The 11,287-nt window shown below is 39.2% G+C and overlaps 1 protein-coding gene across 1 annotated transcript; it reads left to right on the top strand.

Annotated features, from left to right (window-relative positions):
* Positions 1-548: 548 nt before the first annotated feature.
* On the top strand, positions 549-10,778 carry ddx4 (DEAD (Asp-Glu-Ala-Asp) box polypeptide 4). The gene is made up of 23 exons (XM_053314740.1): positions 549-614; positions 1,431-1,460; positions 1,574-1,619; positions 1,741-1,788; positions 1,874-1,927; positions 5,208-5,222; positions 5,319-5,381; positions 5,963-6,007; positions 6,117-6,143; positions 6,234-6,284; positions 6,462-6,497; positions 6,572-6,607; positions 6,702-6,740; positions 6,844-6,986; positions 7,129-7,281; positions 7,732-7,886; positions 8,030-8,159; positions 8,280-8,446; positions 8,533-8,678; positions 9,563-9,662; positions 9,735-10,005; positions 10,104-10,211; positions 10,317-10,778. Exons 2-23 carry the CDS (start codon positions 1,440-1,442, stop codon positions 10,395-10,397), a joined length of 1,935 nt encoding a protein of 644 aa, XP_053170715.1. The 5' UTR covers positions 549-614; positions 1,431-1,439; the 3' UTR covers positions 10,398-10,778.
* The last annotated feature ends 509 nt before the right edge of the window (positions 10,779-11,287 follow it).

Genomic DNA, 11,287 nt, shown 5'->3' with positions numbered 1-11,287 from the left:
AATAAAAAATCCTATATTGTATGAAGTAGAAATTTAGGCTCCTTCAAAAGTGAAACTGTGTATAACATGATAGCATGCAGAAAACTATGGAAAGTTTTTGGGGTTTTTCTTTCTTTTTTTAGGCTTTCCATAGAAAACAGGCATAGAGACTATGTTGACTGAACTAGAAGTCAGTTAGCACAGGACAAATGATCAGTTGTGATTTGATAGAGATAAAACAAATGCACAAGGTTGTTTGATTTTCTCTTCAACAAAGGAGATGGAGCAAATCTAACCATGGAAATTTAGATAATCCAGATGATGTCAGTAAAGCAGCAACACCTGTACACAATCTGATCAAGAAATTAACATTTTTACCAATAAACTGATAGATCTCATGATCAATATTAATTTTCAACACTTGTGACTCACAGCAAACACATCTTAAACTCTGGGCTAAGTTTATTGTTTATTACATTATGCAACCTTAAGGTTTATTTTCAAAGCAGTCTAGTTGGGCGGGAAATACTCGGAAGTGGCAACCCTACAGGTCGGAGTGCAAAGTGTGCACACGGCACCAGACGGCTTAGTGACCAGACGGAGAACAACGACTTCTGCTGAGAAGCTTTTGATAAGTATGGTTTTGTTTAAGTTATCTAGTCATTGTGACCACCACCGGTTGCAACATTTTATTTATGACTAAAACTGATATTTTGCCGATATTGCTTATTTTAGTTCGCCATTAATGCCGAGTTGGCGTTAAGGTTAGCACATTTTTTGCTAGCTTTCACAGCATGCGTCTGGCGCTAACAGGTGTCCAGTTACACACGTGTCCATAACCTTGAACATCCAGGATATACGTTCTATTGTATTACCGAATAAGATTATATGACTAATGTCGATTTTATTGGTCATTGTGATAGGGAGTGCTTCAAATGGGGGTAACATCCGCGCTCTCCGGTAGTAATACAGGCCCTTAGTCTTAACTGAGTTGGCACATTTAATGGTAGCTAGCAAAGGGCAGCAGTTTTATTAGTCGGAAATGCCCTAATACACTGAATAAAATTGTTTATTAAGGGCCCAGAACAAATCTTACTGTACTTCAAGTACCAAATAACAACCAAGTGCTATATTACTCGATATTTGTTAGTTGCTATTTTGACAATTTTAAATTGGATTATTTAGCTAACCTACCAATTGTCTTGCTAGCGGTTTTATATCCCACGTGGTATGTTACGCCGCAATATACTGCTCATTAATGTGTTCAGTGGATAGTGAGGGAAGGGATATTAGGCGGAAATAGTTTTCAAATCACTTAGTAGATGTCTTTTACTACCAATTGAAGTTTTTTAATCAGATTTTTCTTTTATTTGGTAACACAAATGTAGCCATTTGTTGCAATTCTAAAACCTGGCTAGCATCTGAAGGTTTACTTTTTTTGTTTGATTCAGGTTAACAAAATGGATGAGTGGGAAGAAGAGGTAAGCAACTTTACTGTCACAGTGCCAGCAAAAACGAGTCATCTGCTAAAGTTAATCAAATCAAACGTTTTTGACATGGAGCAAGCCACTTAACTGTTAATTTGAATTTACAGGGAACCGTTAGTACTATTCCATTAACCAGCTACACCTCGAATGAAGGTATGTGTGTACGGTTATGTGTCTTTCTTATCCAGTGAAATGTGACAATTTGCTACATTATGAGTTTTAGTAGTGATTGTACATCCATGTTTGACTTGAAAATAAATTGTCCTGTTTTTAGGCACACAAGGAGACTCCTGGAACACTGATGCTGGTGAATGTGCAAGGGGTAAGTATAGAAAAGTTGAACGGTGATTACAGGCACAGTATGCCTCATAGTCGATTAGTGAAGAATGTTATCTGTTTCTCTCTAGGTCGCGGAGGAAGAGGCAGAGGGAGAGGAGGATTTAAAAGCTCATACTCTTCAGGTGCATTTTCTATGAGTTTTGGTTAGGCTTTACGCCGATCTGATTGGCTATATCGGCTGAGATTTTGCATTTTATACAATTGGTGAGATTGGCTGTAATGTCTTTATTTTCCGATCAATGTCGTCATGTTGAAGCTTTTTGCAGATGCTCCCGTTGCATAGATTGCAGATGGCTTGTTTTATCTGTCTCATTTTCTCCAAAGAAGTTCCACACCACCGACATGTTTGTTTGAATCCGACAGTTAGTTTTGAACCCTGTCACGATGTGACGGAAAAATAAAGTTTTTTTTGTATCTTGAATCATTAGCTGTCGGATACAGCTCATGATTCAAACAAACGTGTCGGTGGTGTGTGCAGACAGATAAAAAACAAAACAAGCTATTTGCAATTTGTGCAACACTAAAGTACCTCGTGGGGAAGCATCTGCAAAATGTTTCAACACCACAAATGTACCTGGATAGGGAATAGGCATGGGACGATAACTGTCTTCAAGGCATATTGCCATTTGAAAAAGCCACGATAACCGAAACCGCCAAATTTTCTGTCATACCGTTCTTAGGTATGAGCTGTTTTTAGTCTGGTCAAAGACAGAAAGTGCTGGTCAGAAATCCCTCAGGTGGTGCAGCTGCAGTGTAGAGTATCACGACCCCTCACACTGTCATTACAGTGTATATTCAGGTTAAATGAACATGTCTGTCTTTATTTTTCTTCCTTTTAGGAACATTTTAGAGCTGTAATCACAATACTGCCATACCGTGAAACCGTGATATTTTTTCTTATGGTTATCATACCGCCAGAATCTCATACCAGCCCATGCCTAATAGGGAACACGAGGAGGAGCATGCTGAGTTTAAGAAACGGAGTGTGGACAAAGAAGACGTGATCGGATCGGTGATCGGTTTATTTAAACTCACTGATCTGTGATCAGCCCCAAAAATCCTGATCGTGTAAAGCCTAGTTTTAGTCATTCAACATATAAAATTACTTCTTCTACTAATTACTAATTGCAATACATTGTTAAGCCTCTAATAAATTGTAATGCGTGACACCAAAAAGATTAAAGAGTAACTAAATAACTGAAAATTGTCAGATTGTAAAATAATAAAGTTAAAGGCAGCTGTACAAACAATGTGCTATGACTGGCGAAAGGCCATATGAGATCAATGCAGATCCAATGACAATTACAAAGGTATGATAATAATATGATGTGATACTCTACATTATTATCACAACAAACACACAGATCAGGTATGGGCAGCCCGTGAGTCAATTTCCAAATATGAATAAATGATTAAAATTGTGTTGAAAGAAAGCATACCATTACTGCATCTAAATGACTGAGTGAAGTTGTCACAACTCTCCACCACTGTTTGTCTGACTCTGCTGCTCAGAGGTTCAGCTCCGCTCCCGAGACAGAGGACAGCAGCTAATGTTAGCCTCTGTTATAGTTTGCTGTCATGGCGCTGTTCTCTGGTGAGAGTGTATTCACGGCAGGAATGCTGCTACTTTATTTCTCCTCACTGTTCTGTATAAAAGGTCCGCACACTGAGTAGAGGACAGTTGCTCTGCCAATACGTGGCTATAGAGGTAATTTAATTGAATCCACCCAAATAACGATTATTTGATTTTTGTTTTAAGATATAAAATGTTAATTTGAAATACAATTTTTCTTATTCCTGGTCAAATAGGTATGAGTAGAAATTTAAAAACGGTTTGATTTTCTTTTCATATTAGGAATAATAAAAGATATCACTGGCAAACAAACAAAAAATGACCCGCGGTCTCATATTCTGAGACTTGATGTTGTCATCAAGGCAAGAGAGTTATAAATATAAATAAAATTAAAATCCTCTCTGTGTCACTGCAACGGTCTGATGGATACTGCAGTATGCCCTATTATTGCCTGTAAGCTTTTCCATTTTGTTTAGAAAAGAGCAGCAATGGTTAGTGGGTGAAATATAATCTTGTTCTCAGCTGTTTCCACCTTGTTTTACCGTAAATCCTCAGGAAGTGACTGTAAAAGGGTTTCTATGAAAAGGTAGATGGTGAACAGCTTATGACTTGGTCAGAAACATTTTTCTGCTTTAATCCCTGTAATAAGTATGCTAAAATGAATGCATCAGTTGTTGTAAGAGGACCAAACTGCATTTAGTCTTTATCATTTCCTGCTGCAACTCAGTATAGGTAATTCTATGTCCCGATGACGATATATAGCCTAATATAGCACATTTTAATTAAATGAATATTTTCTGTGTCCCTCCAATCTCCATCTATTGTCTGTCCATCCTTAAAGTTGATTAAATTAAATTACTCTTCTTGGTTGTTTTTACAGAAACATTAGTACAATTGTCATCACCTCTAGTTCTTCACCTGGTTCAGTTTGTAGCTCCACCCCTAGTGATCCACATTGCTCTTTTTAATACAGAGATATTGCATGAAGAACTTATCTAATTTAGCTTAGCTTTTTTTACTCTGAACTTACCAAAGTTAATGACATTGCTGTGTGCTTTTGCACAGCACATTAGCGTTTTTATTCAGAGGTTTGAGGCTGAGCACTGCAGGGTTGAGGGGAGGTGTGTGTGAAAGTTTATTTGTGACCAGTGTGAAACAATCAGAAAATAACATTTTATTCAGATTCACTGGCTTTCTTGCTTACAGTGCTCCCTCTCTTCATTCTCACTCTAGCTCGCTCGACTACAGCTGTTAACACAACAATGTCAGGTGATTCAGCTCTGTGACTACCTCTGTAGCAACTTATTGGTGGAGCGACTCTGTCCCCACCATTCCGTGTTTGGACTTTTCATACAGAACAGCGAGTTGGAATAAAGCAGCAGCATTCCTGCCTTGAACATACTCTTGAGGGCAGAGGAGAGCAGTATGACCATAATTGACAGCAAACTGCAGCAGAGATGAGCTGCTCCTTTTCCATGCTTCCATTTCTCAGCAGGGGCAGGGCTGAACCCTCTTTGTGTGCAGCTGAGACAGACTGGCAGAGAGTTGTCAAAACTTAACTCGGTAGTTTGAAAATATAATCCACGCGAAAGATGGACAGACTCCAAATGACAAAAAATACTGCTGTAAAGATTGTGATTTGACAGTGTAAGCAATAGAGCAAAATATGAAATGGCAGTTGTCTCTCGTTATGCAATACATATTGTCATTGTACAGCTTATGTAAGGCCCCACAATAAGAGTTCAAAGCAATGTTTAGATGGGATCAATCTTTACTCAGCAAGAATAGTAGAGGATCTCACCTTTGCCCCTTGACCTTTTGTGTTGCAGGTGGAGATGGGAATGGTAAGAACTGGCACTATTACGTTAAGTGGTTTACATTAACTCCACTCTTTTTAACAGTAGTTCAGTGCTACTAAACTTGATATTTGTTCTTAATAGATGGGGACAAATGGAACAATGCAGGAGGAGAAAGAGGTGGTTTCAGAGGTAGAGGCGGCCAAGGTGAGACATGAACTTTGACCCCCACAGATAGAAAAATGTGTAGTCCCACTTTAATGTGACACTGTCAGTGTATGAGTTTTGATAGCCCATTCCAAAATCAATATACAATAAATAAATACAAATTCACTCAAGCAAAATATTCAATCCAGTGGACCAACAATTGACCATAGACATTGATCATGGTAAAGCTTTGATTCTGTTTATGTTTTTAGAGTTGAAATAATACTCTCCTGTAGGCTTGAAAGGTGACTCTGAAAGTTTATAGTTTGCTTCTTGGTGGAGGTAGGTAGGCATCTGTAGTCAGCTTGCAGTTACAAAGGGTACAGAGGTGAAACAAATTAAAATGTTTTAAAAAAACTACAAACATTTGCTCATAACATCCTGAATGAGACAAAGGTAGTTAGATGATTGTATTGTTATGACTGGCTTGGCCCATTAAACCCTCCGACCAATGTTGAGAGCAAATATTGTATCTTGACAGCTTATGGTGATGGTCATTTATTGCATTTATAATTAAACTGAATGTTTTGAACTGCATTTATTAAATTTGGTGTTCTGATGTCATATGTTTATTCCATAAGGGCGTGGCAGAGGATTTGGAAGAACAGATCACAGTGAAGTCAATGGTGATTAAGTTTTCCTGTTTTGTTTCTGAGACCTGGAGTCAGGTCTTCTCTGGGTGCAATTTACCTTTAGATTTCAGCTGACTTAAAATGAACTGCCTTGGCTTTGCAGGAGACGACAGTGGAGTGTGTGAAAACGGTATGTAAGCACACATTATAAAAACTAAACTAAACTTTTACAATTTTCCACAAAGGAATACTTTATGTGTGTGAATTCAATTCTGAGCAGGGTTTCGAGGAGGGAGAGGGGGCAGAGGAAGAGGAGGAAGTTTCAGTCAAGGTAATTCATGTCTCAGTCAAGTTAGAGTGAAGCAGGATAATTGGATTTTTTTTGTCTTTTTTAAAATTGTATTAAAAGGTTGGTTTTCTAGAATGTAAAGAAATGTATTGTTTATGTAATCCAATCTTGCTTTGAAATGAGAAGGGCAGACCAGTAAAGATTGGCCTTTTGTTGAAGGTCGGGACCCGGGTGGCAGAGGAGGCTTTGGAGGAGGTAAAATAACTATTATTTGCAAACCTTTTTGAAAGCCATCATTTCATCTTAACAATGGTGTGTGGTCATTGCAGGTTATCGGGGAAAAGATGAAGAGATCTTTTCTCAAGGTTGTATGATAGTTTATATTTTGAATCATGAAGTGAATGATGTCATTCATTTGTCATGTGTTACTGATGTAATTGACATTTGTATCTGATACAGGGGAAGATAAAGATCAAGAAAAGAAGGATGACAGTGAGAGTAGGTTACTGAACTATGCTTTGTAAATGTATTGATCAGTCCTACAGTAGGATCAAGCTTGTTCCTCTCAGCACCACAGAAATCATTTCTCTTTGACTTACAGGACCAAAGGTCACGTATGTGCCCCCCACACTCCCCGAAGATGAAGACTCAATTTTTTCCCATTATGAAACGGGGATCAACTTTGACAAGTATGATGATATCATGGTGGATGTTAGTGGAACCAATCCACCACAAGCTATCATGGTAAGAATTGCTGAAATAAGTTGATTCATTGGTTGGCTTGATGAATAGTTTATGGTTAGTCTTTTAAATTTGAAGATTTGCTTTTCTCAGCTGGAATGATGATTGTCTCTTCAATTCACAATTACAATCTTTTCTCCTTCAGACTTTTGATGAGGCGGAATTGTGCGAGTCCCTGAGAAAAAATGTCAGCAAGTCTGGTTATGTGAAGCCGACCCCAGTGCAGAAACATGGCATTCCAATTATCTCTGCTGGCAGAGATCTCATGGCCTGTGCCCAGACTGGATCTGGTAAAACGGTGAGATGAGCATCAATCTGGGTTTCAGCAGGCTTTAGAATTAAGTTGAATACTTCATAAAAGCTTTTTCAAATACCACATAGAACACGATTTATAGCTGTTAAATGGTCATACAGGCCACAATATCAAAGTGTGATGGAAAGCCAGTTGGGACGATATAGCTCAGAATTATTGTATTTTTGCTCATTAGTAATTATTAACTAATTTGGTACATAACACATAATTAACAAGCAGCAGAACATGGATAGATAGATAGATAGATAGATAGATTAACATATGTAAAATGAATGCCTACAAAAGGACTTGTGTAAATTGGGAGACCCTTCCACTGCCAAACTACCCTCAAGGAAACTAATTAAAATAGTTATTTTTGAAGTCCTGTAGATAACCAATGATCCCCTATTCTGTGACTTTTCTTGTGAATAGTTTACATGTATCTTCTTCCCCTAGGCTGCATTCCTGCTCCCTATTCTGCAGCAGCTGATGGCAGATGGTGTTGCAGCCAGTCGCTTCAGTGAGCTGCAGGAGCCTGAAGCAATTATTGTGGCCCCAACAAGGGAGCTCATTAACCAGATTTACCTGGAGGCTAGGAAGTTTGCCTTTGGGTATGTTTAGACTGGATTGGACAAGTAATCATTGAACATCTTGATTACACAATGAAATGTTAAATACACCCTATGAATGAAAGATGGCATGTTTAAAGTTGCATATTTTGCTGGCCTCTAATCTTTTTCTCTGATTGTTGCAGGACATGTGTGCGTCCAGTGGTGGTTTATGGTGGAGTCAGCACTGGACACCAAATAAGAGACATTGAAAGGGGATGCAATGTAGTGTGTGGAACACCAGGCAGGCTATTGGATATGATTGGTAGAGGAAAGGTAAGCTAATTCTAAAAATAACTTACTAACTTAATAGTCACTTGATAATTACATCAAAGTTACAGTGTGTTGGTGAGACTTCAGACTTCAGCATGAAATTGTGTGGTGTATGGGCTGTAGGTTGGGGTGAGTAAGCTGCGGTACCTAGTCCTAGATGAGGCTGACCGGATGTTGGATATGGGATTTGAGCCTGATATGCGCCGCTTGGTGGGCTCACCTGGAATGCCATCCAAAGAGGACCGTCAGACTCTTATGTTCAGTGCTACGTACCCTGAGGACATACAGAGGTGAACCTGTCCTCCATTGTCATCCCACATTTTTACTTTTAGTGCTAGAAGTTAGTTTCAGTGTTGATGCATGTTTATTTATACAGGATGGCTGCTGACTTCCTGAAGACCGACTATTTGTTCCTGGCTGTGGGTGTGGTGGGTGGAGCCTGCAGTGATGTGGAGCAGACATTTATCCAAGTCACCAAGTTCTCCAAGAGAGAGCAACTTCTTGACCTCCTGAAGACCACTGGTAAGAAGAAAGAAAGAAAATACAAGCAATGTTTAAGTATGTCATAGTGTTGTATTTGTCTTGTCACAGTAATTATAACCCTGAAGGCTAAGAACAGACACCAAAAACAGGTTTTCTGATGACCACACAGCTCTAGTATTACCTTATATCAGCTGGCCATTGAGCTGAATATGTAACAACAAACATTTCAACAGTGGAGTACGAGTCAGTGTTTGTCTTACTAGGGATTTCCACCGGGTCCGTCAGCAGCGCGGAACGGCTGTGCTACGGTTTAGCTCCGTCTTCTGCCTGGCATCAACTCACACCGGGAGCGTTACAGCAGCGGAGTGGAGCATGCTCTGGTAGAGAAAGCTGCCTTTTTAAAATGAAGTTGCACTGTTAACACAGTAATTACGGCAGCCCAATCAAATCCGAACGAGTGCCTTTAGTCTACAGTAATTACTGTAGTAGCAGCACAACTAAATGGCCCGGTTTTGTTAACTTGATTTGGTAATTTTCTTAGATTTTTGTGCATATCTCATCTGTCAGTAGCTACGTAGCTAGATGGAGTCTTTATCTGTTTTATTCATGTTTGTTGCTTAAATACAATCGGGAGGCTGCACGGGTTGTTTTATTTTGAAGGACGGAAGTTTTATTATGCCGATTCAGTGTCTGACTTCCTGTCTGGTGCAATCTGCTCTGTTGAGCTTGTCGTGAGTTACAAACAGCTCCGTCAAAAATAGAAATGCTGCAGTCCCGCTGCTGAGACGTTCCCAGTGGAAGCACTCATTGATTATAGTGGTACCTATCAGCTCCGGTGACCGCCGTGCAGCTGTGACGCACCGCTCACGGACCCGGTGGAAATTGGGCTTTACAGTTTTGATATTGAAGAATGGTTGTTGCAGGAATGGAGCGCACCATGGTGTTTGTGGAGACCAAGAGACAAGCTGATTTTATCGCCACGTTCTTGTGCCAGGAGAAAGTTCCAACCACTAGCATTCATGGGTAGGTGATAATTCTGGGCACATTTACAGTTTTATTGTAATGCAGATAGTGATGTGTTGTGTTGTCTGGTAGTGATCGAGAGCAGCGGGAGCGAGAGCAAGCTCTGGCAGACTTCCGCTCTGGTAAATGTCCAGTCATGGTGGCAACCTCTGTAGCTGCCCGTGGTCTGGATATTCCAGATGTACAGCATGTGGTGAACTTTGACCTCCCCAACAACATTGATGAATATGTTCACCGGATTGGGAGAACTGGCCGCTGCGGTAATACTGGGAGGGCAGTGTCTTTCTATGACCCTGATGGTGATAGCCAACTGGCTTGCTCCTTGGTCACAGTCCTGTCCAAGGTAAGAGCTATCTTCTTTGGATAGCACATAAAATCATCATTTATTTATTTATTTATTGTTGGGTTTCATTGTTCCCTTATGTTGATTGGGATTTACAGGCCCAGCAGGAAGTGCCTTCATGGTTAGAAGAGTCTGCGTTCAGCGGATCTACTTCCTCTAGCTTCAAACCACCCAGGAAGAACTTTGCCTCCACAGACTCCAGGAAGGTAATTGGGATTGTCTTTTCTGTGAAATACTTGACTCAAGGTTTTTTTCTCTTGAAGCTTTGGATTTCAGAGTGGCTGTCCATCCTCACTGTCCTCTGTCTACAGGGAGGATCTTTCCAAGACAACAGTGTGCAGAGCCAGGAGGCTGTTCAGCCTGCTGCCAATGATGATGAAGAATGGGAATAGAAGAACAGCACATAAGCATTGACCACACAGCATTGACCTGAGTTACTTTTTATTTTCAGGTGTTCAGCTTCTTGTAGTTTTATCATAGTGTTTTTGTTGGAATACAAAAAAAGTTTCTTGTCAGACAAAGTTTAAAATGCTAAGTGAGATGGTAAATGGTGAAACCAGTTTTTTTGTTTTTTCTATGATCTGTCATCTCCATTCACTGACTGGCACTTTGTGAACATTTTCTTTTTCTTTTTTTATTGTTTTAATCATCACTTACATTTAAAGTGTTTAAAAAAGTAAACAATGTGTCTGATGGCAAAAAGCAAAACTTTTGAAATGTCATATTTTGTTTTCTACGAGGATAAAGATAAATAAATATTTGTTCTAAGCAAATCCCACACTGAATGTCAAATATGTTCACAACAAACAGTTCATACTTTGATGATGATGATATTTCAAAGTCATTTGATAATTTGAAGTAAGTCCTATGTTAAAGATGCAACATGTATGAAGTGTCATCAACCCTTGTACCTCACTTAAAAAAAAAAGTTCCTTAGGGACAAAAATGTCCATGTAAAAAGACTGCCATAAAAATATTATAAATTAATATAGCGCATAAATAAAGGTTAAAGTAATAAATAATGCACAGATAAGTAACACAATAATAAAAAAGTATAATAATAATCAGGTAATTTTCACTCTAGCACTTGTACTGTTCATCAGGTGAGCATGTGTGTTTATGTGAGGAGAGAATCCGTAGCTCTTGGAAAGAAGCTGAGTAGTCCTTCCGGATGAGTGGAGAGCCAACAATCCACTGAGCTGATTTAACCACCAGCTGAAGGACTTTTGTTTTTCCTAAAGTATACGATTATTTCTTTATATTGAGGTTGAGGTCATTTTCC

This window comes from Scomber japonicus, chromosome 24, assembly GCF_027409825.1.
Source record: "Scomber japonicus isolate fScoJap1 chromosome 24, fScoJap1.pri, whole genome shotgun sequence".
In the NCBI taxonomy this organism is placed as follows: Eukaryota; Metazoa; Chordata; class Actinopteri; order Scombriformes; family Scombridae; genus Scomber; species Scomber japonicus.
This window is presented reverse-complemented; position numbering and strand designations above follow the sequence as displayed.

What these genes read in the sequence shown, in the direction of transcription:
- ddx4 (XM_053314740.1), top strand. Translation starts at nt 1,440, where the DNA reads ATGGATGAGTGGGAAGAAGAG. An exon ending in CAGAGGTAGAGGCGGCCAAG is followed by an intron (nt 5,382 to 5,962) that starts GTGAGACATGAA and finishes TTATTCCATAAG; the next exon opens with GGCGTGGCAGAGGATTTGGA. An exon ending in GCTAGGAAGTTTGCCTTTGG is followed by an intron (nt 7,887 to 8,029) that starts GTATGTTTAGAC and finishes TGATTGTTGCAG; the next exon opens with GACATGTGTGCGTCCAGTGG.